The 25789-nt window shown below is 52.2% G+C and overlaps 3 protein-coding genes across 4 annotated transcripts; 2 read left to right on the top strand and 1 right to left on the bottom strand.

The window, feature by feature from the left end:
- The first annotated feature begins 1985 nt into the window (after positions 1–1985).
- On the top strand, positions 1986–9836 carry IFI35 (interferon induced protein 35). Of its 2 annotated transcripts, none has more exons than XM_053568928.1 (7): positions 1986–2158; positions 8013–8096; positions 8475–8622; positions 8693–8799; positions 8888–9074; positions 9179–9285; positions 9477–9836. In XM_053568928.1, exons 1-7 carry the CDS (start codon positions 2138–2140, stop codon positions 9666–9668), a joined length of 846 nt encoding a protein of 281 aa, XP_053424903.1. In that variant the 5' UTR covers positions 1986–2137; the 3' UTR covers positions 9669–9836. The 2 variants fall into 2 exon arrangements, with proteins under 2 accessions (XP_053424903.1, XP_053424902.1); XM_053568927.1 differs by having other exon boundaries at positions 1987–2158; positions 7995–8096.
- A 138-nt stretch (positions 9837–9974) lies between these two features.
- Positions 9975–21245, bottom strand: VAT1 (vesicle amine transport 1). Its single transcript, XM_053568925.1, has 8 exons — positions 21087–21245; positions 20656–20942; positions 17788–18427; positions 14459–14666; positions 13813–13983; positions 13637–13726; positions 11634–11875; positions 9975–11495 (listed from the first exon to the last, which is right to left on the bottom strand). Exons 3-8 carry the CDS (start codon positions 18193–18195, stop codon positions 11412–11414), a joined length of 1203 nt encoding a protein of 400 aa, XP_053424900.1. The 5' UTR covers positions 18196–18427; positions 20656–20942; positions 21087–21245; the 3' UTR covers positions 9975–11411.
- A 101-nt stretch (positions 21246–21346) lies between these two features.
- RND2 (Rho family GTPase 2) lies at positions 21347–24923 on the top strand. The gene is made up of 5 exons (XM_053568933.1): positions 21347–21603; positions 22082–22169; positions 22960–23069; positions 23796–23930; positions 24141–24923. Exons 1-5 carry the CDS (start codon positions 21502–21504, stop codon positions 24387–24389), a joined length of 684 nt encoding a protein of 227 aa, XP_053424908.1. The 5' UTR covers positions 21347–21501; the 3' UTR covers positions 24390–24923.
- Positions 24924–25789: the final 866 nt, after the last annotated feature.

Raw genomic sequence — 25789 nt, forward strand, 5'->3', positions numbered from 1 at the left:
TTTGGACTGAAAACCACTAACCTGAGGGGCTCCGGTATTGGATCAGGTGGAAATCATCTGGGTGGGTGGTTAAACCACAGATTGCTAAAGTCTGCCCTTCAGACTGATTTGGTAAGTCTGTGTTTCTAGCAGATTTTTAGGGACTACCCTTGAGATACTCCCTGGGTAATAGGGATGATGAAGGCCTGAGCCTGGAGCAAACATTTGGTGGAACAAAGAAGAACTTCCCAAACTGGCCCCAGCAGGTAGTGAGTAGAAAGGACAATTATGGTTCAAAGGGTTTGGGTTAGGATCCAGCAGTTTACCACTCTGGATGATTAACTGCGACCCGGTATTACTGCTCGTAAGTCACTAGATGGAACTAGAACAAACAGGCCAATTTGCCAAGTCTTGCAGTTGGTACCACACTTCCACCTGTGATATGGGGCAAGGGCTGAGAAATGGGGTTGGTAAGTAACTTAGCAGTGGAAGAAACCCTGGACTAGGTGAAATACTTACTAGGAAACAAACCCACTACACACTGTCCTTCATGACTTGATTTTTCTCACCCCCGGGTATTAAGGCATCTCGGTGGAGACACTCTTACATACAGAAATGGAACTGAACTTAAACCCTCCTTTGAAGATTTAACAAGTTCCTTCCACTCTAGAGGCCTAAGTTCAAATAAATACTGTTCCTACCAGTTTTAAATACAGGCTTCTCAGCTTACTTGCCTTGCGACTTTGGACAAGTTTCTGAATTTCTGCGCCAAGTTTTCTTATCTGTAAAGAGAAAAATAGGGTTCGGCACCTGTAGCACAGTGGTTACTGTGCCAACCACAAACACTGAGGCGGGCCCAGCCTGGCTAAAACAATGACAACTGCAACCAAAAAATAGCCGGGCATTGTTGGCATCTGTAGTCCCAGCTACTTGGGAGGCTGAGGCAAGAGAATTGCTTAAACCCAAGAGTTTGAGGTTGCTGTGAGCTGTGACACCCATGCCCTCTACCGAGGGCAACAAGACTCTGTCTCAAAAAAAAAAAAGCTTTGGGTGGCGCCTGTGGCTCAGCGGGTAGGGCGCCGGCCCCATATGCCGAGGGTGGCGGGTTCAAACCCAGCCCCGGCCAAACTGCAACAACAAAAAAAAATAGCCGGGCGTTATGGCGGGCACCTGTAGTCCCAGCTACTTGGGAGGCTGAGACAAGAGAATTGCCTAAGCCCAAGGATTCGGAGGTTGCTGTGAGCTGTGTGACACCACGGCACTCTACCGAGGGCAATAAAGTGAGACTCTTGTCTCTACAAAAAAAAAAAAAGTTTTGTGAACTTACCTTTGCTGGTGGCATTTCTCATTCATTCAACAATTATTCTGTCAAATTTGCGTGTGTCCAACATCATTCTAGGATCTAAGAAAATATCTAGGGTGGCACCTGTGGCTCAGTGCTGGCCCCATATACCGAGCGTGGTGGGTTCGAACCCAGTCCCTGCCAAACTGCAACAAAAAGCCAGGGCATTGTGGCAGGCACCTGTAGTTCCAGCTACTCATGAAGCTGAGGTAAGAAAATCTCCAAAGCCCAAGAGCTGGAGGTTGCAGTGAGCTGTGATGCCACGGCATTCTACCAAAGGCGACAAAATGAGTCTCTAAAAAGAAAGAATATCTAGGGGCGGTGCCTGTGGCTCAAAGGGGTAGGGCGCGGTTCCATATGCTGGAGGTGGCGGGTTCAAATCCAGCCCTGGCCAAAAACTGCAAAAAAAAAAAAAAAAAAAAATATATATATATATATATATATATATATATATATCTATTAACATGGCAAGCTCTACCAACAAGCTTGCCCTGGGATTGCTTGTTGGAGAATAGTGATTAGAGCCAGCATTCAGTTCCCGGTTGCTGTGATGTGGCTTCCCTTGAGGGCTCATAGCTGGGTGGACACCTGGAAGGCTCCTCCCAGAAGTGGGGAAGTCACATCTTGGGGCCTGTGAGCACCAAAGGGCAGGGCTTTCGCTGAAATGAAAGTGGAAGTAAAGAGCCTGCTTGTAGAAGCTTGGGAAGCTATTTCAGGCCGTGCAGAAACTCGGAGCAGAAGGGAGAGGTCAATCCTGATAGACTCTGCCACTTTGTGCTCAGCTCTGACACTTCAACTCAAACAGACAACAAGCCCATGTCAGCGACTCTAGATGCTGTAAGTGGGGAGGAGGGAACTGGGACTGGGGAGAAACAGGGGAGAGTCTCTCTGGGCTAGGAACCCACAAGTATCTCAGGGCCCTGTAGCCAGGCCTCCTCCTGCCTATCTCTTACACCTGCTGAAGGGCTGGAAAGAAATGCAGGGCTGGGATTAACCTCTCCCCTATGGAGGTGGTTTCCTAACTCACTGCCTCAAAGACAGAATTCTCTCATAACCAGCACCATAGGTGCTCATGAATTTCTTGTGTGAATGTGCATTTTTTCTGGAAGGATAATTCATAGTTTCTATCAGATACTCAGGATTATGTGAGACAGATAAGAATTGCTCTTGGGTGGAGCCTGTGGCTCAGTGAGTAGGGCGCCGGCCCTATGTACTGAGGGTGGTGGGTTCAAAAGTAGCCCGGCGTTGTGGCAGGCGCCTGTAGTCCCAGCTACTCGGGAGGCTGAGACAAGAGAATCGCCTAAACCCAGGAGTTGGAGGTTGCTGTGAGCTGTGACACCACAGCACTATTGAGGGTGATAAAGTGACACTCTGTCTCTAAAAAAAAAAAAAAAATTTATTCTAATGAGTGACATATGCTTATCCCCTGAGATCTGCCAAAATTCTCCTCTCCTGATAGTTATATTTCAACTCAACATGGAGCCTTCTCCAGGTCCAGGAAGAGGTGTTCCTTCCTCACCATTCTGCTGTGGTCCACCCAGACTCAGGAATGCCCTATTTGTGTTGGACTAAGCTGTGTGAGGACTAATGCCCTGTCTTTCCTGGTCATCATCCACCCCCAGTATAGAGCCTGGCATACAGCAGGTACTGAATAAATACTATTTTTTTTTTTTGAGACAGAGTCTCACTATGTTGCCCTCAGTAGAGTGCTATGGTGTCAGAGCTCACAGCAAACTCAGATTCTTGGGCTTTTTTTTTTTTGTAGAGACAGAGTCTCACTTTATGGCCCTCGGTAGAGTGCCGTGGCCTCACACAGCTCACAGCAATCTCCAACTCCTGGGCTTAAGCGATTCTCTTGCCTCAGCCTCCCGAGTAGCTGGGACTACAGGCGCCCGCCACAACGCCCGGCTATTTTTTTTTTGGTTGCAGTTTGGCCGGGGCCGGGTTTGAACCCGCCACCCTCGGTATATGGGGCCGGCACCCTACCGACTGAGCCACAGGCGCCGCCCTTTTTTTTTTTTTTGTAGAGACAGTCTCATTTTATCGCCCTCCGTAGAGTGCCATGGCATCACACTGCCCACAGCAAGCTCCAACTTCTAGGCTTAGGTGATTCTCTTGCCTCAGCCTCCCAAATAGCTGAGACTACAGATGCCCACCACAACACCTGGCTATTTTTTTTGCTGCAGTTCAGCCAGGGCTGGGTTTGAACCTGCCACCCTCAATGTATGGGGCCAGCGCCTTACCCACTGAGCCACAGGTGCTGCCCAACTCTTGGGCTTAAGCAATTCTCTTGCCTCAGCCTCCCGAGTAGCTGGGACTACAGGCACCTACCACAACACCTGGCTATTTTTTGGTTGCAGTTGTCATTGTTGTTCAGCAGGCCCGGGCCGGGCTCAAACCCACCAGTCTCTGTGTATGTGGCCAGTGCCCTACTCACTGAGCCACAGGCGCTAAGCCTGAATAAATACTGTTAAATGAAGGAATGTCCCCCTCTCCAGTTTTATTTATTTATTTATATTTTGCAGGTTTTATTGGCCAGGCCTGGGCTAGAACCCACCACCCTCAGCATATGGGGCCGGCACCCTACTCCTTGAGCCACAGGCGCCACCCTCCACCTCCAGTTTTACCAGCCCTTCCCTCCCTGATTCCACCCCTTCTATTACAAATGCACAGATCTCTCTCTTGGATTTTTTTTTTTTTTTTTTTGAGACAGTCTCACTTGGTCATCCTTGGTACCACCCTTGGCAATCACGCCTGTAATCTTAGCACTTTGGATTTCCTGAGCTAACAGGATCGAAACCAGCCTGAGCCAGAGTGAGACCAAATCTCTAAAAATAGCTGGTCATTGTGGCAGGCCCCTGTAGTCCCAGCTATTTGGGAGGCGGAAGCAAGAGAATTGCCTAAGCCCAAGAATTGGAGGTTGCTGTGGGCTGTGATGTCACAGCACTTTACTGAGGGCTACAAAGTAAAAAAACTCAGATGTTGGGGGGTGGCACCTTTGGCTCAGTGGGTAGGGTGCCGGCCCCAAATACCATGGGTGTTGGGTTTGAGCCCGGCCCCGGCCAGCTAGGATGGCAATGACAACTACAACAAAAAAAAATCCAGGCATTGTGGTGGGCGCCTGTAGTCCCAGCTACTCGGGAGACTAAGGCAAGAGAATCGCGTAAACCCAAGAGTTGGAGGTTGCTGTGAGCTGTGACACCACAGCACTCTACCGAGGGTGACAAAGTAAGACTCTGTCTCAAAAAAAAAAAAAATCCTCAGGTATTGGAGACTAGCCTGAGCAAGAGCAAGACCCTATCTCTACTAAAAATAGAAAAGCTGGCTGGGCACAGTGGCTCATGCTTGCAATCCTAGCACTTTGGGAGGTAGAGGTGAGTGGATTGCTTGAGGTTAGGAGTTCTAGACCAACCTCAGCAAAAGCGAGACCCCCCCATCTCTAAAAATAGATATTATGGTGGGTACCTGTAGTCCCAGCTACTTGGGAGGCTGATTCGAGAGGATTGCTTGAGCCCAAGAGTTTGAGGTGGTAGTGAGGTATGATGATGCCATGGCACTCTCCTGGGGGTTACAAAGTGAGACTTTGTCTCAATAGAAAAATAAATAAAAGTAGAAAATCTAGCTAGGCATTGTGATAGACGTCTGTAAACCCAGCTACTCGGGAGGTTGAGACAAGAGGATCACTTGAGCCCAGGAGTTTGAAGTTGCTGTGAGCTGTGCAGCACCAACACTCCAACCAGGTTGTCAAAGTGAGACTCTGTCTCCAAAACAAAAAGAAAAGAAATTCTATCTAGTAAGCTATCAATTATAAATTTGTTTGTTTGTTTGTTTGTTTGTTTGTTTTTGAGACAGTCTCATTTTGACACCCTCGGTAGATTGCCATGGCGTCATAGCTCTCAGCAACCTCCAACTCTTGGTCTCAAGCAATCCTCTTGTCTCAGTCACCCAAGTAGCTGGGACTTACAGGTGCTCTCCACAAGGCTTGGCTATTTTTAGAGACAGGGTCTCTCTCTAGCACAGGCTGATCTTGAACCGTTGAGCTCAGGCAGTCTACCCACCTCGGCCTCCCAGAGTGCTAGGATTATAGATGTGAGCCACCTCGCCCAACCCAATTATAAATACTTTTTAATTTTTATTATTTTTGAGGCAGAGTCTTGCTTTGTCACACTCTGTAGAGTGCTACAGTGTCATAGCTTACAGCAACTTCAAACTCTTAGGTTTAAGAGATTCTCTTGCCTCAGCCTCCCAAGTAGCTGGGACTACAGGTGCTCACCACAACACCTGGCTACTTTTAGATCCGGGCTCTGGCTCTTTCTCAGGTTGGTCTCAAACCTGTGAGCTCAGGACAATCCACTTGCCTCAGGACAATCCCAGAATGCTAGGATTACAGGCATGAGCCATTGTGCCTGGCCTAGAGTATTTTATTTTAGAGACAGGGTCTTGCTATGTTGCCCAGACTGGATTCAAATTCCTGAGCTTCAGTGATCTTCCTGCTTCAGCCTCCCAAGTCACTGGAATTATAGGTATATGCCACTATACCTGGCTTTATATATTTTCCAAATCGAACCATCTTTTTCAAATAAAAATGCAACAGGGTGGCACCTGTGGCTCAGTGAGTACGGCGCCCATATACTGAGGGCGGTGGGTTCAAACCCAGCCCCAGCCAAACTGCAACAAAAAAATAGCCGGGCATTGTGGCAGGCACCTCCCAGCTACTCGGGAGGCTGAGGCAAGAGAATCACCTAAACCCAGGAGTTGGAGGTTGCTGTGAGCTGTGATGCCATAGCACTCTACCGAGGGTGATAAAGTGAGACTCTGTCTCTGAAAAAAATAAAAAGAAAAATAGTCCCCTAAAAAAAAAATGCAAATTTCTGATTTCTCTTAAAAAAATGTAAAATAGGGCGGCGCCTGTGGCTCAGTGAGTGGGGCGCCGGCCCCATGTGTCAAGGTGGCGGGTTCGGACCAAGCCCAGGCCAAACTGCAACAAAAAAATAGCCGGGCGTTGTGGCGGGCGCCTGTAGTCCCAGCTGCTCGGGAGGCTGAGGCAAGAGAATCGCTTAAGCCCACGAGTTGGAGGTTGCTGTGAGCTGTGTGATGCCACGGCACTCTACTGAGGGCGGTCCAGTGAGACTCTGTCTCTACAAAAAAAAATGTAAAATACTGGAACCACATTTCTATGCATAAAAACTCTGTTAGGGGGTGGCGCCTGTGGCTCATTGAGTAGGGCACCAGCCCCATATACCGAGGTAGCAGTTTCAAACCCGGCTGTGGCCAAATTGCAACAAAAAAATAGCCAGGTGTTGTGGTGGGCACCTGTAGTCCCAGCTACTTGGGAGGCTGAGGCAAGAGAATTGCCTAAGCCCAGGAGCTGGAGGTTGCTATGAGCTGTGACACCACGGCACTCTACCAAGGGTGACAAAGTGAGACTCTGTCTCTGAAAAAGAAAAAAAAAAAGGAAAATAAAAACTCTGTTAGAGCTGAGAAAATATTATTCACTTCAGCAGCGACATGCCCCCTCCAGTTTGTCAGAGTCCCCACAACTCCCTATAGCACTCCATAATTCCCTAGACTCATTGATGTCATCTGACTAGCCCTTAAAGGCACCTGAGTTTGTAATCTCTGATTTACAGAAATACAAATAATAGGCCAGGTACTGTGGCTCACACACTCTGGGAGGCCAGGATGGGTGGATCACTTGAGTTCAGGAGTCTGAGACTAGCCTAAGTGAGAACAACACCCCATCTCTAAAAAGAGCAGGGCGTTGTGGCAGGCACGGCTGAGGCAGGAGGATAGCTTGAGCCCAAGAGTTTGAGGTTGCTGTTGAGTTATGACACCAGGGCACTCTACTGAGGGCAACAAAGTGAGACTCTCTCAAAAATAAATACATACATACATACATACATACACGGCTGCTTGATACAGTGAAGAGGGTGGCAGTCAAAGGTCCTGCCATAAGATGGGTGAACTACTTCCCATTCTGGGCTTGATTTCATTACTGTGAAGCATGGATTAGTGGGGTAAGGCGTAGAGTCAGACTGCCTAGGGTAAAGTAACAGGACAAATCTGTCAGTTTCTCTGAACTTTAGTTTCTTCACCTATAAACTAAGAATAAGAGGGCATCCGTCTCCTAGACTTGTTGTAAGAATTGAGTGATACAATTCATGTGAAGAGCTTAACACAGTGTGTGGCATATAGTAGTACTTAGTAAATGTTAGCTAAAGGTATCACTATGTCATTTTGCAGCGCTAAGTCCCTCCTCCTGGAGGCATTTCTAGGTGTGTTAGCCCTTTCAGGACAGTCCCTCCTCCAGACTCCCGCTGCTCTTCACAGTCACCTAACCATGCACTGAGTGCTGTTTGGCAACACTCACCTTCCACTGCCCTGTGTCTGCACCCAGGAGCACATAGCAGGAGCCCAATTGTTTCTCAAACTCTAGATCTGTGGTCACAAATCAGCCAGGGCAGCTGCAAGGGCTCCTGCCCTTCGAGAGCAGCTGAGTCCAGCCAAGCCCTGGGGGAGTAGGCCAGGATGGCCTGAACCATGTAAAGGGGTGGGGTTGTGCTTGGACTAAGCATCACCTGGGTTTCTGGAGAGTCCAGAATAAGCCCTCTTCCCTGGGCTTATTTTCCAAAATGTTAGGTGGACATTTGGTTGTTCCTTTTTGCTCTAACAGACCCTCCGTGTACTCCAGGAGGAACAGTCCAGACTAAAGATGAGGTTGCAGGAGCTGCAGCAGCTGAAAAGGGAGCACAGGGGCTCCTCCCCCCAAAACAAGGTAAGGTGGGAGACTATGTGTCTGGTAGAAAAGTACTAGGGGGTTCTTAGCTTCCTGGCCTGTCACTTTCTTGCTGTGTGATGTCAAACATGTTACTTGAATTCTCTGAACTTCACTTTTCTCATATGAAAAGTGAAGCTTTTACTTCCCGGGCTTGTCAGAGGGTGGAGATCTCCTATGTAAAGTGTCCAGTATGGGCCTCACCTGTATTCATCCATCTGTTTATTAATCCAGTCTTCTCTCAGCAAATGTATTCAGCCCTGGCACTCAGCATCAAATGGAATTGGGAACACCTTCTTTCTAGGAGGGAGTGGGGTACACTCCTACCCTTGAAGACTATATAAGCCTCTCCTCCCCCTTTTATTCCCCCACCTCCAGCTCCCATTCTCAGTGCCTGAGATCCCCCTGGTTTTCCGAGGACACACCCAGGAGGACAGGAAAGTGCCCAAGTCTCTGATTTCCAACTTGCGCATCTGTTGCCCTCTGCCTGCAGGCTCTGCTCTGATCACCTTCGATGACCCCAAAGGTGAGTTTGGGGACCCACAGGAGGGAGACAAGGAGGTTTCTGAGTACTGACCCTGTCCCCCACCACCCAGTGGCTGAGCGGGTGCTGCAAAAAAAGGAACACGTGATTGACATGGACGAGTGCCGGCTACGGGTGCAGGTTCAGCCCTTGGAGCTGCCCGTGGTGACCACCATCCAGGTAACAGAATGGCAAGAGGTCTTGGAATAGGCAAGGGACACAGGGAGGTAGGACTGTGTCTGGACCACTCCCTCCTGTCTCTCCCTAGGTATCCAGCCAGATGAGAGGCCAAGGAGTGTTGATCAGTGGGTTTCCTGCTAGCCTGAAGCTGAATGAGGAGGAGCTGCTGGACAAGCTGGAGATCTTCTTTGGCAAGACAAAGAATGGGGGTGGTGATGTGGAGACTCGGGAATTGCTGCAAGGGAGTGTCATGATGGGCTTTGCTCAGGATGAGGGTAAGGGCTCTAAGAGGGAGATTGGGGTCCAGGCTGCACGAGGTAAAGCCATGGCAGAGGAGAGGGCTTAACACTAAAGGTCCACCTTTCCTTGTTCCTCACAGTGGCCCAGCGCCTGTGCCAGACTGGCCAGTTCAGAGTGCCACTGGGTGGGTCGCAGGTCCCTCTGACAGTCTCCCCCTATATGAATGGGGAGATCCAGAAGGCTGAGGTAAGTGGGAGGATGAAGAAGGGGAGCTGGATGGGTAACCTGTCTGCCGAAAACTTGCTCAAGGCAGGATCAGAGGCTCCACACCCCACTGGCCAATCTGCCACTAGCCTTTCCATGCCTCTCATGGTTCCCTGGGGCTCTGCCCACCCCACCTCAGTGCTGGCCCCTTATTACTCTGACTTCATTTCCAGGTCAAGTTCCAGCCAGTGTCCCACTCAGTGCTGGTGCTCAACATTCCTGATGTCCTGGATGGCCCAGAGCTGCACGATATCCTGGAGATCCACTTCCAGAAGCCCACCCGTGGGGGTGGAGAGGTGGAGGCCCTGACAGTGGTGTCTCCAGGACAGCGGGGCCTGGCAGTCTTCACCTCTGAGACGAGCTAGGGGCCTGCCCTTCTCATCACCCCCAGCCCTCAGCCAAGGTTCTAAGTCTGGAGTGGGGCTGGGCCCACATGTTAAGAGATCTTTGTGTTCACCAATAGGCGACAGGGATCACACTGTTGCGAAACACTGCACAGTAAATGCGCCTGCCTGGCATGATGTTCTTCCTCGTTTTGCTCATGAAAGGAATCTTGATTTGGGCATGAAAGGAGGCTTGGGGGGAGGGAAGCAGCCTTGACCTTCTGCTAGCAGCACTGGCCTTCCCCAAGCTCCCTTGTCCCTCCACTCTCAGAAGCAACATCCAGGACCCAGGATTTGGCTTTTTATTGACAAGAACACAAAGGCAGCTTCGGCAATGGGGTGGGATACACAAAAGCAAAAATAGCACTTCACAGGCCTCATTTAGACAATGAAGAGTCTGAGCCTGCTCCCCCCACCTCCCATTGCAATGGCTGGGCAGTAACTCTCCCTAATCCCAGCTCAGCTAGCAGAGGTAGTGACCCTCTGCCTCAGATATCCCCATTTTGGTCCCAGTGGCCCAGGTCCTGACCAACCCCCTCTGCACTCACCTGCTCCGCCTCCCACCCATGTAAACAAAGTTTGAGGCTGAGTTTAAAAAGTTGCCTCCCTGCTCTGAGAAAGCAGTCAGGCCTCCCTTGACTAACAAGCGGAATGTGCTTGGATTTTTACTTTGGTCCCAGAACAAGAAACAGCATTGCCTCTGGGAGCTATAGCTAGTAAATGTCACACTTTATCTGCAAGGCTGAGGAAGCTTCCCCACTTAGACCCCCCTAGAGGCAGGACGTGGCACAGGCCATAAGGAGGGCACCTACTTTAGCTCTGCCCCAGCTACTGGCACACACACACAGATTTTTGGCAGTGTTGTGGGACTGGGGAGGACTGAAGCCCCAGCTCCACCAGAACTAGGAAGGCACTGGGGAGTACAGAGGTGGAGTAGGAGGCAGGCGACAGTCCCCCAGCCCCCACCAAACACACAAGCATAGGTTTTCATTGCTAAGGCACTGAGAACAAATCCAGAGAACTCAGTAAAGGGTGGGGAGCTCTGTATCCCTCCCAGAATCATGACCTAGGGGAGCAGGGCGGATTCCCACCCTTGTTGTAAGAGGCAGCCTTGGTTATGGATAGCAGAAAACCTGGGGGTGTAAGAAGCCCAATTGTGCTTAAGAAGTTGGGGACAGAGGACAAGGTTGGGGACTGGTCTGGCCCAGAGGTTGGCCCAGACTGAAGGGACACTAGGGAGAGATATACATGCTGGACTAGCACAGTATTGGCCCCATATCCTGAGCTGACAATCCTATTCTTTGGGGAGGTGGTGGGGCAGGGGCAGGAGGGAAGGTGAGGCAGTGGTGGAAAAACATAGAAAATGGGGGTAGAGGGACGGGTAAGGACTGGCTGACCTTGGCACAAAAGCAGCACAGCAGGGGAAAGGGTGGGGGCAGGGGGGCAGGAAGCAGCCGGCCTCCCTCTGACCCTCCCTGTCCCCTTGGCAGGGCCCAGACATCCAAGTGGTCACTTCCCAACCTCTTCCGAGGGAAGGAAGGGGGTGGGGGCAGCCCTGGCCAAAGAGAGAGAATAGGGCAAGGGAGTGGCCATAGCACAGAGACCTGCGGGAGAGAGAGGGCACAGCATTACTATGGAGGATGAAATGCAAAGTCTGGTGGTCAATAGGACGTGGATTCCCAACTTTCCCCTTCCCAAGTCTCTAGGGTCCCACAGCCTCTTGCCCTAATTCTCCTTCTCTGGGCCAGGAACCAGGAGGACTTTGCCCACGTTCTTCTTCTCCTGCATCTGCTTCATGGCCTCAGCCACCTAGGGAGGAAGAGAAGTCGCTGCTCTCAGTGCTATGGCACTGCCTGAGACAAGAGCCCTCCTCCCCAGGACTCTTCCCCTGGGAACCCCAACCTCCAAAGGTCCTACCTGGGCCCTCCCTGCAGTCATCACACTCACCTTCTCAAAGGGCCACACTGAGTCAATGTGGGGCTTGATGCAGCCCTGGTTGTACAGAGCCAGGAGGCGGGCCACCACACCACTGACCAGCTCCACCTCACCTTCCAGGTAGCCCAGGTGGAAGCCACACACAGCTCGGTTGGCCTGCAGCAGCTGCAGAGCTGTTATGCTGAATTGATTCCACCATGTGCGGGCCAGGGCCATCAGGTTCCGCTTGGGGCCAGTCAGCAGGTTGGCCATTCCTGAAGGATGAGGTGACATGGCCCATGAATCCAGGTGCCAGGCTCTTCCCTGTGTGTCTGAATCTATGCTTCTTTGCCCCCCGTGCATCCACTGTGATTATCCATGCCAGTACCAGGGCCTCAGTCAGGATAATTCCCAACCTGCTGGTTACCGGGCCCAAATCAACAAGCTGACTCAAAAATTGCTCTAACTTTTGTTTATTTTTTGTGGGAAATATTTTTTTTTTTGTAGAGACAGAGTCTCACTTTATTGTCCTTGGTAGAGTGCCGTGGTGTCACACAACTCACAGCAACTTCCAACTCCTGGGCTTAGGCAATTCTCTTGCCTCAGCCTCCCGAGTAGCTGGGACTACAGGTGCACGCCACCACACCTGGCTATTTTTTTTTTTTTTAGCTGGGGCAGGGTTTGAACCCGCCACCTCTGGCATATGGGACCGGCGCCCTACTGCTTGAGCCACAGGCGCCGCCCAGCCTGGCTATTTTTTGTTGCAGTTTGGCTGGGGCTGTGTTTGAACCCACCACACTTGGTGTATGGGACCAGCACCCTACCCACTGGGCCACAGGCACCACGGGTGAAATACTTTTAAATGGGGCGGCGCCTGTGGCTCAGTCAGTAGGGCGCCGGCCCCATATGCCGAGGGTGGCGGGTTCAAACCTCGGCCTCGGCTGAACTGCAACCAAAAAATAGCTGGGCATTGTGCCGGGCGCCTGTCATCCCAGCTACTCGGGAGGCTGAGGCAAGAGAATCGCTTAAGCCCAGGAGTTGGAGGTTGCTGTGAGCTGTGTGATGCCATGGCACTCTACCTAGGGCCATAAAGTGAGACTCTGTCTCTACAAAAAAAAAAAAAAAAAAAAAAGAGGGCGGCACCTGTGGCTCAAAGGAGTAGGGCGCCGGCCCCATATGCCGGAGGTGGTGGGTTCAAACCCAGCCCTGGCCAGAAACTGCAAACTGCAAAAAAAAAAAAAAAAAGGAAAGAAATACTTTTAAATGAAAATGTACCTTGCCCTGGGCGGTGCCTGTGGTTCAAGGAGTAGGGTGCCGGCCCCATATACTGGAGGTGGTGGGTTCAAGCCCAGCCCTGGCCAAAATTGCAAATAAATTAAAGAAAAAAAAAAAAAAAAAAAAGAGGGCGGCGCCTGTGGCTCAGTCGGTAAGGCGCCGGCCCCATATACCGAGGGTGGCGGGTTCAAACCCGGCCCCAACCAAACTGCAACCAAAAAATAGCCGGGCATTGTGGCGGGCGCCTGTAGTCCCAGCTACTCAGGAGGCTGAGGCAAGAGAATCGCTTAGGCCCAGGAGTTGGAGGTTGCTGTGAGCTGGGTGAGGCCACGGCACTCTACCAAGGGCCATAAAGTGAGACTCTGTCTCTACGAAAAAAAAAAAAAAAAGAGCAATCGAAAAAAAAGAAAATGTACCTTGCCCAAGAACCCCAGGGAGGTGGGACAAAAGGAAGGCAGACTGGTTGTTCAGGAATAATCCCCAAGTAAGAGCACCGAGATAGGTAACACATGAAAAGACAGAGAATGAAAGTGGCTAACACCCAGGAGGCAGTGAACTGGGGCCATTCTGAACCCTGATGCTCTCCACAGAGCCCTTGTACACAAGGCACTAACATATGGGACTGTTCCTGATCCTGATCTTCCCCACAGGGCACCTGAGTCCTGATCCCCTCCTCATTCAGAAGCCTTAGACCCCTATACCGTACCCCTTAGGCCTCCAGCCCCTAACATTCTTTCCTCGCCCTAGCCCCTCTAACTTACCATAGGTGATGACTTTGCCCATGGGTTTGAGGAGGTTGTAGGCCTTGGCAGTATCTGACCCACCTAGAGGGTCCATGACAATGTCCACTCCTGTCACAGAGTAGGGAACCCAGGAACAACATTAGGATCCACAGATCTAAAGGACCTCCCCTCCTTCCCCATGCCCTGCCTCCCACCTTTAGGGGAGATCTTCTTGATTTCATCCATGTAGTCAGTCGTATGGTAGTCGATGGGGTGTGTGACCCCATTCTCCTTCAGCGCCTCGTGCTTGTTGGCTGAGGCTGTTCCGAACACTGTCACATTCTCCACCGTGCGGCACAGCTGCACAGCTGCCATACCTACACCCCCTGCAGCAAGACACCCACAAGCTGGAGATATGGAGTTGCCCTGTCACCACTCTCTGTTCTAGCCTCCCAGGAACCAGCCCATCACCTATTTTGTTTTGCTTGGTTTGTTTAGCAGGCCCTGGCCGGGTTCAAACCTGCCACCCCCGGTGCACGGGGCTGGCACTCTAACCATTGAGCTATGGGTACCCAGCCCCCATCACCTTCTTTTAATCAAGGCTTATTTGGGCATCCATGCCCAATCCCTCCAAGATTGAGAATTGGGGGGAGGGTAGCTGAACAAGATTGGGTGCTGGGTTGCAGAGGATAGCATACCAGGCTGGACCTGTTGTATGAATGTTACCATGGCAACCACACTGCAAAGGCCTCTGGGTGCCACAGGCCAAGGTGGCCTGGTGTTGCCATGACAACAATCCAGACAGGCTGCAAGGAAGGGGCCTGTAAGGAAATCTGTTGGGGTTAGGAGGGGGCCTGTCACCTGCAGCCATGTGTACCAAGACGCTGTGGCCAGGCCGTAGGTTGCCAAAGTCAAAGAGGACCAAGTAGGCTGTGATATAATTGACCAGCAAGGCAGCTGCTTCCTCAAAAGTCATGGCCTCAGGCATCAGAAAGGTGTGGGTTGTGGGCACAGTCACCTCCTCCTGCCACATCCCTGACTGGTTCAACACCATCACCCGGTCCCCTGGCTTGAAGAATAGAAGAAAAAGATCATTCAGTCACTCATTCATTCACCTACAGGCAATCTACTGACCTTTTACTAGTTATAAGATCCTCTTCTAGATGAAGTGGGAGTAGAAGTGGTAGTGATAGCCATTGTAATAATAATAATGACATCATCATCAATACCATCACCCTTTTTTTTTTTTTATTGAGACAGAGTCTCACTTTATCACCCTTGGCAGAATGCCGTGAAGTCATAGCTCACAGCAACCTCCAATTCTTAGGCTCAAGTGATTCTCTTGCCTCAGCCTCCCTAGTAGCTGGGGCTATAGGCACCCACCACAATACCCAGCTATTTTGTTTTTAGCAGGCCTGAGCCAGGTTCAAACCCACCAGCCCTGGAGCATGTGGCCGGCACTGAGCTATGGGTGTCCAGTCCATCTCACCTTTTTTTTTTTTTTTTTCAGTCCATCTCACCTTTATTGACTGCTGACTGAGGGCCAAGCCCAACTTCAAGTGCTTTATTTACACATGTTCAAATAATCCTTACATCAGGTCTCTGAGGTAGATACCATCGTTATCTCCATTTTACAGGCCTCGTACATCACTGTTGTGTAAGATCGCTAAATGCAAGAAACTTACAGTTAAGGTAAACTGAAGTACTGTTGAAGAGATCAAATTGCTTTGGTTATAAAAATGGGTTCCGGGCGGCGCCTGTGGCTCAAGGAGTAGGGCGCCAGTCCCATATGCCAGAGGTGGCAGGTTCAAACCTAGCCCTGGCCAAAAACCAAAAAAAAAAAAAAAAAAAATGGGTTCCACTGTATACTGCTGCATGACTTTGGGCAAATAAAAATTATTTAACTTTCTGAGCTCTAGTTTTCTTACCCGTAAATTAGGGCAGTTATGAGGATTAAATGGGGAAAAAATTCATTCGATGACCTTTAGCATGTCTGGCACTCAGTAATGTTAGCCAATAATTGTGATAAGAATAGCAGTAAGGAGGGAAGTCACACAATCAAATAACCGAACGAAGGAAGAGGGTGGCTTGTGGTGAAGGCCATACCAGAGGGCAGGTCAAGTTCTCTGAGCTCTGGGGGCTGGGCATGATCCCCTCAGAAGTACCTGAGAGAGTACGGGGAACCCAGAGACCAACTTCACACAGTGGTAATACGGGAGGGGTGAGGGACAGGGAGAGCTACATAGTGTCCCCAATAGGAAAAGGAGTTTTTCCTCCTCCAGAGCCTCTTTGCAGGAGGGGAAGGGGGCAAAAATAACAGAATCTTTTCCTCCAGCTTAGTAAGTGGGGTCAGGGAAGAGCAGTGGGAAGCGGGAGTCTCAGGAAAAAGGAAGGCCTCTCTTCCCTCTATGAAGAACACAGAGGGAGGTGTGGGTACTGTTCTGGGACAATCTGGGTCTGTCTTGGTCCCTGCCAGGAATTATGGGAATTCCGTATATAAACGAGACTTAGGGTCTGTGGGGAAGGGAGATGGGACTCCCACACATGCCTCTTTTCATGTCCTCAAGCCACCATCCATTGAAGAGGAGGCCTGAGGGCAGGTTAGGGTCTTTCCCTGCAAGTTCTGACCTATGATGAGGTCTGGGGAATGGAAGCCCTCTCCCTGGGACTCAGGACTAGCAGATGCAAAAACAACACAAAAGAGCTGAGAAGAGTGCAGTGGTCAGCCAAGGTCACAGCCAGTCCCCAGAACAAATCTCACTTGCCCTGGCTTATACCTAATCGTCAGCCCATCACAGGTCAGGGCCACTGACCCCTCTTCAGCCCAGATATCAGGAGGGAAGGAGGCGGGAGAAAGGGAAGGTCCTTCTCACAGAATCCAGGCTCTTACATCAGATTCTTGCCTTGGACAGGATATCCTGTATTTACCAGGCGGAAAGTGTGGGGAGGGGAGGTTAGGTGGGTGGCCTTCAGCAGTAACATGAACTACTACTCCCTCTTCCCCGCAAAATTCCTCTTAGCACCTTCTCAAGAGGGGGATTATTTAGAAGTCAGTGAGAGGGTGCAGTCAGAGCTGAATTCAGGGAGAAGCCCAGGAAAGAGGAAGGAGGAGCTGTTTGCAACAAATCCTCTTCTGGTAGCTGGGGCTGGCAGGTCTGGCTGCATCTGAGAGGTCTGTCTTGTAAGGGCCTGATCTGAAAAGAAACTCCTAAGTAAATGACTGAGGCCTCATCTCAGGTCTCTCAAAAAGTTGATCATTTGGAACTCTGTGGTGTCAGGGTTGTGGCCAAGATTAATGATAAACAAGACGGAGAAACAGACTGGCAGAGCTGGGCCAACCTGCTCATGATGCCACACCTCCCCACTCCAATCCAAATCCTTGACACCAGGGTTTCAGAAATGGGGGTCCTCCTCTGCTACAAAGGCAGAGGAGGGTTCCCTCCAATGTTCCCAAGGACAGCCCCGGGTCATGGCCAGATGACTGAGTCACAGGAGGAGGAAATATTGCAATCACAGGAGACAGAAAGCCCCAAACAAAGATCCATTGACCCAGTCCCACTTCCCCGACCCCAAAACCAGACTGGCAGTGTAAGGCTAGTAGCAGTAGGGGACCGAGACTCCCTCTCCTCCATTATGGGTGTGTCTTGCCTCTTAGGCCCTGCTGGGGAGGGGCCGCCTCACACACCCACAGACCACGGGGCTGCATGTGACTAGGGCTCTGGCACGGTAGCTCTGCCCCCGCCCAACCCTGATTACATAGCTCCTCAAGCTCCCTCGTGGAAAGAAGGCACTACCGTCTCGGTCATGGACCCATGGAGTGTTTGGTGGGCAGGGGTACAGGTGTGGGTTGAATGGAGAGGGGTTGTAGGGTCATTGTGCGCATGCGCCTGGGCGCCTTATTGTTCCCCCCTTGCCACCACCATCGCCTCAGCTGCCGTTTCAGGGCGGCGGCGCCCACGACTAAAAGTGGTTGAGAAAGGGAGGATAATTCCATCTTCCACCTCTAAATAAGTCCCGTTCTCCAGGAGTCTCAAAACATAAGTTCCTTTCCTATGCCTTCCATGCCGGTCCAGCCACGTCGGTGCCAGTTTCTCCCGCCCTGCCACACCCCCGGCAACTGCCCACCAGTGCCCCATTGCCCAGTGGCCTGGACAGCCCCTCCCAGCCCTGCCCTGCGCTGGCCCGCTCACCTTGCGATCGCTGACTCCCTCGCCCACGGCGATGACGACGCCCGCGCCCTCCATTCCCGGAGTGACAGGCAGCGGCGGCAGCCGGTCGTACAGCCCCTGCCGGGCCATGAGGTCGGCGAAGTTGAGACCGCAGGCCCGGACGCGCAGCGTGAGCTGACCCGGCCCGGGAGCCGGAGGAGCAGCCGGCCGGGTCTGCAGCTTCACTTTGTCATAGCCGCCGAAGCCGGTGAGCACCAGACAGCGCAAAGGCGGCGGCGATGCGGCAGCCGCCCCCTCCTGGGCCGCCGGCGGCTGGGGGTCGTTCTCTGCCTCGGCTTTCGGTAGCTGTGTAGAGGCGTCTTCCCCGGCCCCTGCCTCAGCTGCCGCCTCCACCGTCGCCGCCTCGGCTACCTCTCTCTCCGCAGACATGGCTGGGACTCCCGACGTGTGCGCACAGCTGGACCAAGAGTGCGCAGCTGGGGAGGGCGGGGCGCGCGTCAGGAAGAGCACAGGCTGCAGGCTCCAGGCTCCCGGCTGCAGGCTCCAGGCTCCCGGCTCCAGAGTGAGGGGCGGGGCGCCGGGCCAGGGGCGGGGCCTCGCTCGTGGACTTAAAGGGCCAGGACCTCCTCTAAGCGAGCAGCAACACCACTAAAAAAACAAACTGGAGACGTCGGGGTGCAGATAATCGTAAGGATAGTCTTGGGGTTATGCAGATTGTGATTTTAAAATTTAAAACTATGTTAAGAGGGCCAGGCGCGGTGGCTCACGTCTGTAATTCTAGCACTCTGGTAGGCGGAAACGAGAAGATGGCTTGAGCTCAGATGTTCGAGACCAGAGTGAGCAAGAGAGAGGCCTCCTGGTCCTTATCTCAACACAAAAATAGAAGAAATAGCCGGGCGTGGTAGCATGCGCCTGTAGTCTACACTACTGCTACTCTACTCAGGAGGTTAAGGCAAGAGGATCACTGGAGACCGGGAGTTTGAGGTTGAGGTGGGCTATGATGACTCCATTGTACTCTAGCCTGGACTATAGAGCTGGACCCTGTCTTTTTTTTTTTTTTTTTTTTTGCAGTTTTTGGCCGGGGCTGGGCTTGAACCTTCCACCTCCGGCATATGGGGCTGGCACGCTACCCCTTTGAGCCACAGGTGCAGCCCTAGACCCTGTCTTAAAAACTGATAAAACAGGGGCGGCGCCTGGCTCAGTGAGTAGGGCGCCGGCCGGATATACCGAGGGTGGTGGGTTCAAACCCAGCCCCGGCCAAACTGCATCAAAAAAATAGCCAGGCGCTGTGGCGGGCGCTTGTAGTCCCAGCTGCTCGGGAGGCTGAGGCAAGAGAATCACGTAAGCCCAAGAGCTGGAGGTTGCTGTGAGCCGTGTGACGCCACGGCACCCTACCGAGGGCAGTAAAGTGAGACAATGTCTCTACAAAAAAAAAACAAAAAACGATCAAACAAACAAAAAAAGAAAAACGAAAAAAACTATGTTAAGGAGCAGTTTGAAGGACAATCCTATAACGAGCTTACATAAAGATTTGGGGTGCCAGCCACCTGTGGACTGGAGCCCAGCTAAGTTGTGCTTCAGGCTCTGACTCTAAGGAATTTTTTTTTTTTTTTGAGACAGAGTCTCACTTTGTCACCCTCAATAAAGTGCTGTAGCATCTTAGCTTACAGCGACCTCAAACTCTTAGGTTTAAGCGATTCTCCTGTCTCAGCCTCCCAAATAGCTGGGACTACAGGCACCCGCCACAATGCCCAGCTATTTTTAGAGAGGGAGTGTCACTCTGGCTCCGGCTAGTCCCGAACTCGTGAGCTCTGGCAATCCACTCACCTCGGCCTCCCCCAGAGTGCTAGGATTAAAGTCGTGAGCGCCTGGCCCAGGAAACATTTTTATTTTTATTTATGTATTTTTTTTGAAACAGAGTCTCTTCACAGCTCACAGCAACCTCCAACTCTTGGGCTTAAGCGATTTTCTTGCCTCAGCCTCCCTAGTAGCTGGGACTACAGGCGCCCTCCCCAATGCTGGACTATTTTTTTGGTTGTAGTTGTCATTGTTGTTTGGCAGGCCTGGACTGGTCGTGAATCCGCCAGCTCCGGTGTATGTGGCTGGCGCCCAAGCCACTGAGCTACAGGCCCCAAGCCGCAGAAAACATTTTTTTTTTTTTTTTTTGGCCGGGGCTAGGTTTGAACCCGCCACCTCTGACATATGGGACCGGCGCCCTACTCCTTGTGCCACAGGCGCTGCCCCCGCAGAAAACATTTTTAAAAAGTAAAAGATGTATGGGAGGCCACCGCGGATGGATTGCTTCAGCTCAGAACGTCGAGACCAGCCTGAGCAAGAGCAAGATCTCATCTCTACTAAGAATAGAAAATATGAGCTGGGTGTGGTGGCACCCGCCTGTAGTCCCAGCTACTTGGGAGACTGAGGCAAGAATATTGCTCGAATCCAAGAGTCTAAGGTTGCTGCGAGCTATGGCATCAGGGCACTCTACCCAGAGCGACAGAGTGAGACGCTGTCACAAAGTAAATAAATAAATAAATAGTAAAAGATGGCATGCCAATGCAAAACAGTGATTTTATTATTGTTAGATTAGGAATCAATTGTGCAGTGACTTTTGGACTTGGCTCTGACTCCAGTAGGGCTGTCACTCTGGCAATTCTATCATTTTTTTTTTAAAGACAGAATCGCACTTTATCGCCCTTGGTAGAGTACCGTGGCGTCACAGCTCACAGCAACCTCCAACTCCTGGGCTCAGGCGATTCTCTTGCCTCAGGCTCCCGAGTAGCTGGGACTACAGGCACCTGCCACAACGCCCGGCTACTTTTTGTTGCAGTTTGGCTGGGGTCGGGTTTAAACCGGTTCCAACCGGGTTGGAGCCGGCGCCCTACTCACTGAGCCGCAGGCACCACTCTGGCAATTCTCTCTTCTTCTGCCCCAGTTCCGTCTCTCCAAGCATCCACCAGAGGACGCAGCTACCCCAAAACTTTTCACCCTGCGCTTGGCTGGAGGAACTCAGTCCATTCTTCCGGGTTAGTCCAGGCCTGCTCTTAAGTCACCACAGCTCCAGACTCAGCCGCCGGTTGCCTTGGGGACGGAAAGCCATGACGTCACCACTATCCGCGTGCGAGTTTTGGAGTTCACGCTTCCATTTCTCCAAGACATCCTGCCGGAACCTGTGCCTGGAAGCGGCAGAGAAAACCAAAAAGACTCCCTCCTTGCCCTGGTATCTCTCGCCCCGCTGTGTTCAAGAAGGGATGGCTGCCACCGCGCGAGTCCGCACTAGCACACCTGCGTGCACGCGTGGGCATACAGAAAGCACTAACCTCTCGCGTGTGCCGCTCACGTCCTAACCCTCGGAACTTCGCCCGAACTGCTCACTGCCCCTATTCCCAAGGAAGCCCAGTCCAAAACCTGCCCCACACGACCAGTGTCCCTTGGACCACACCAGCTCTCTAAAGACCGGGCCCCCAGGCCTGGGTTTCTAGGGCTCCGCCCAGCTCCTATGGGCCCCGCCCCCTGACCGCGCGGGTAGGAGGCGGGGCTGGGGGCGCGGCCGCTGGGCTGGGGGCGGGGTAGAGGGGGGGCCGCGGCCCCGGGCGGGGGCTCGGCGCGGGCCCACGAGATGCCGGTGTCTGCGGCCCGAGTGGCTGCAGCTGCAGCGGTGGGGGAGGTGGCGGCAGCGGCGGCGGCGGGGCCTGGGAGCGGGGTATCGTGGGGGGCCGGCGCGTAGCCGGGACTATGGAAGGGCAGAGCGGCCGCTGCAAGATCGTGGTGGTGGGAGACGCAGAGTGCGGCAAGACGGCGCTGCTGCAGGTGTTCGCCAAGGACGCCTACCCCGGGGTGAGGGACCCGCGTCTTGGGAGAGGGACGCTAAGACTAATGGGGGTGGATGATAGGGACCCAGGGGACAGATGGAAACGGGTACCAGTATAACCAGGGACAAGAAACTAGGGGTCGGGGGTCCGGGGGTGGGGGTGGCATTGGGGGCTCTAATAGGACTGCAAAGGATTGGGGTGGAAGGAATTAGGGAGCAGGGTGAGATGGATGGGATTTGGGAGAACCAGAGGAGGAGCGCGGGGGCAATGTCGGAGATCCTGGGCAACCGATAGAGGCAGACCTAGGGGCTGAAGGGACCCGGAGAGGGTCTGGGAGCCTAGCAGAGATTTCTCAGGGGCAACAGCTCTCGGGATCTCCCCTTTGCCCAATCCCAGACCAACTTGCGTCCAAGGGCTGGGCTGGACTGGGTGTGGAAGTGAGGAGGGCATTTGGGGTGAAGACTGGAAAAGAGGAGCTCATCTGGACCCATCTGTGTCTGCAGAGTTATGTCCCCACCGTGTTTGAGAACTACACTGCGAGCTTTGAGATCGACAAGCGCCGCATTGAGCTCAACATGTGGGACACTTCAGGTAGCCAAGTCCCCTGGGGTCACCCGGACTTCCAGGGCTGCTCACTCTGATCTGTCCCTTGGCTAGACCTTTAGGTTCCAGGTTGGCCCAATCCATTCATCTGGGGAAGGAAAAATCAAGTTTCTGCTTAAACTCAGGGAAACTGAGGCAGAGCTCCCTGAGCCTGACAGAAACCATGTTCTAGAGGAAAAAGACTGAGCCCCTCAGCTAGGCTCTGCCTACCTGGGAAAATTGGAAAAGAATGATTTTTATTTTGGAAAACTTTTCTTAGTACATAAAACTGGGTTTTGGAAAGACATTCAGAATTTCCTGGGTGGGATGTGGGCAAGGGAACCATTTCTCTACACTGGACTAGAGAAATCTGAGGTCAAGTCCTAAGAGGATAGGAGAGTGCTTTCTCTGCCCTGTTCTCCCTCCCTCCAAAACTGAGGGTTTTTATTCTTACATGAGTTCCCTGGGGGGCTGTAGATGTCTGTCAAAGCCCAGAAAGCAAAGCAAAATTTTGTGAGAATGTCCACAGATTTCATGAGCTTCTCAAAGGAGTCCAAAACTCAGAAAAGATTCAGAATTGTTACTTTTAGAGAAACCTCTAGGGAAGTAGAGAACTTTTTCCTATCTGCTCACCTCTGCTGTGCCTGCTCTCTTCCTTGGGAAACACAGATTCCATGAAGGGTATTGGTGATTGTTCCCAGCTCTCTTTGACCAAGATTTCTAAGGCTGCCCATTCCTTTCTAGGCCTCCCACCTATTCAGTCCTCTCATCTGTCCCTTCACTCCATGTCTTCCCTCAGGTTCCTCTTACTATGATAATGTCCGGCCTCTGGCCTATCCTGACTCTGATGCTGTGCTCATCTGCTTTGACATTAGCCGACCAGAAACACTGGACAGTGTCCTCAAGAAGGTAGGAATCTGGGGAAGTTAGACAAGGGGGACCAGACCCCATCATCCTGACACATGAGCCAGGAGGGTGGGGCATAGTAGCTGGGGCATGGCCATCAGCTAGATAGTGTGTGACACTCTCATCCCTCCCTAACCCTGCCCCGTCCATTCTCCCTCCTCCCCTTATGAAAATCACTCCTCAGAGCTGGATTCAGCACTGGGGAAGAAGGGGGAGTACTCTTCATCTGCTTTTCCATTTCCTTGGGTATGGGAGGTCCAAATGGAGGGGATGGGAATGTTGATCCCCAGCTCCAGAAAACCCTATGTTCTCCTCTCCAGGCCCTTATTTCCATGAGAAAAGCCCAGGATAAATGGACAGAAGTCTGCTAGGGCAGCCCCAGTTCTCAGGCAGGGGCAGGGGAGGGTAGGATCATCTGTTCTCAGGAGAGTGTACAGGAAAGGGTAGAGGGGATGGGAAGGTTCTAGGCTGGCAGACTCCTACATGGCCACTGAGGAAGAAGGAGAGTCCTTCAGCCCTACCCCAGCCCTCTTCTCCCCTTCTCTCTCATGCCATCCTGCTCTCCACCCAAGCCTATCACTCCCACCTCCTGCCTCACATGGGGGAGTGCAGACAGACACATGGTTTCTGAGTGGTGTGTGGAAAGAAGGGTATGCTCCTAGCATGGAGCAAGAGTTCACCCTGTGTCTCACTCTCTCCTTTCAACTCTTATTTTCTTTCCTCAAATAGTGGCAAGGGGAGACTCAGGAGTTTTGCCCCAATGCCAAGGTTGTCCTGGTTGGCTGTAAACTGGACATGAGGACTGACCTGGCCACACTGAGGGAGCTGTCCAAGCAGAGACTTATCCCTGTGACACATGAGCAGGTGGGACCCTTGACCTCTGACCTAACCCCAACCCAGACTTCTCACCTCTACCCTTGCCAGTCTCTGATTTGAAAGCATCCCCTCTGGCTCATCCCTTGCTCTGACCTCCCCTCTCCAGCCCTGACCTTCAACCCCAGCCCACAGCCTTCATGCTCCTTGCTGAACTGCAGACTAAGCCCTATAACTTTGTTCCATGCACTTCTATTCCAGGGGACTGTGCTGGCCAAGCAGGTGGGGGCTGTATCCTATGTTGAGTGCTCCTCTCGGTCCTCTGAGCGCAGTGTCAGGGATGTCTTCCATGTGGCCACAGTGGCCTCCCTTGGCCGAGGCCATAGGCAGCTTCGCCGCACTGACTCACGCCGGGGACTGCAGCGATCCACTCAGCTGTCAGGACGGCTAGACCAGGGGAACGAGGACGAGATACACAAGGATCGAGCCAAGAGTTGCAACCTCATGTGAGGGGTCAGGGTGGGGCAGAGTGTGAGAAGGGGTGGTGAAGGCACAGTTGCGCTCCTGCGTGCACCCAGGCTTCCTGACCACTTGATCCTGGCTGGGAGGTCAGCACAAGCCATTCTCCTGGGCAGGGGCACCAGAGGGCTGAAGGGTGTCAGCATCCCTCACTTCCTCATCCTCTTCATCCCCCTTATCTCTCCAATGGAACTTATAGGGGCTGAATCTGGGGCATGTACTGGGATGGGCAGGTGTGGGTTAAGGAAGCTGGCATCAAACAGTGACCTTGGTTAAGTGTCCCATATGAAAGGTACCTTCCCTTCTCACCCATAGGTCCCCATATCCTGGTGCTGGCTTCCATCCCTAAGGAAAGTATCCATTCTTTGATCTTCTCTCTTCCTTCCCTACAGCTATTCTCACACATCCTAGCCTCCATGCAACATGCATTAAATTAAAAAGCAAGAAGCCTGTTCCCCCCATCAACCCACAAGCCCTAGTTCTTCCCCTTCCCCGGTAGTCCCCAATAAAACACATGTCCTTGGAAAACGGCTGCAGCTTTAGTTTTGTTGCTTTTAAAAAAACCAATCTACCAATTTCTAGCAGTAGAGGGAACTTGAGAGGGAATATTCCTGTCTATGGCCACAGGTGGAGCAGAGGAAAAAGCCATGGGTTGGATCAGAAGTGTCCCAGAGGTGGAAGATTGAGATATCTTGGAACTGTTCATCTCAGTTCAAGAGTAGAGCGATCCTCAGGCCATTTAGGGGTTCTGGAGTGGACTGGTATGTGATTTCTCAGCATTACTCAGCCAGGGGACCCTGCCAGTATGGCAGGGGTCCTGCTCACCATCTCCTGGCTGCCCTGGCCTAAAACTTGCTGCCCTTTCTGGGGGGTTGAGGGGGACAGGGGAGGGCATTAAAAGCCTCCACGTTACAGACATTGACCCGGGACAAGGGGAAGTTTTCCAAGGGGTTAGCAGTGTGATTCTGAGGTCTCCTCAGAGGCAGGGGTAGGGGGTCTCTCCCTCTTCCCATCCTGAGGTCTGTGATGATTTTCAGGGACTATCAGCTGTGAGTTTAGGGTCAACCCTGCCCCATCCCTTAGAGAGGGAAAGCTGGTGGAGGAGACGGCCAGAGGGCTTGTTGTCAGGAAGGACAGTGCTGGTCTGTTTTCTCGGGAGTCTGGTTTCAGATTGTCCTGTATTCCCTCCCTGGCTCTGGTCCCACTGGCCTCTTTTCGGTGACATTCTCCCCTAGGAACCATCAATGGTCTTCCCCTCCCCCAGCCCCAGCCAATTCTCCCTGCAGAAGAGACCTTACCCTCTTGACTGCTGGGATCCCACCCTAATTCCCAAACCCATCCCTCCCTCATTCATTCACCAAATATGTCTGAGCACTAACTGTGTACCACCC

This window comes from Nycticebus coucang, chromosome 18 (assembly GCF_027406575.1).
Source record: "Nycticebus coucang isolate mNycCou1 chromosome 18, mNycCou1.pri, whole genome shotgun sequence".
NCBI lineage: Eukaryota > Metazoa > Chordata > Mammalia > Primates > Lorisidae > Nycticebus > Nycticebus coucang.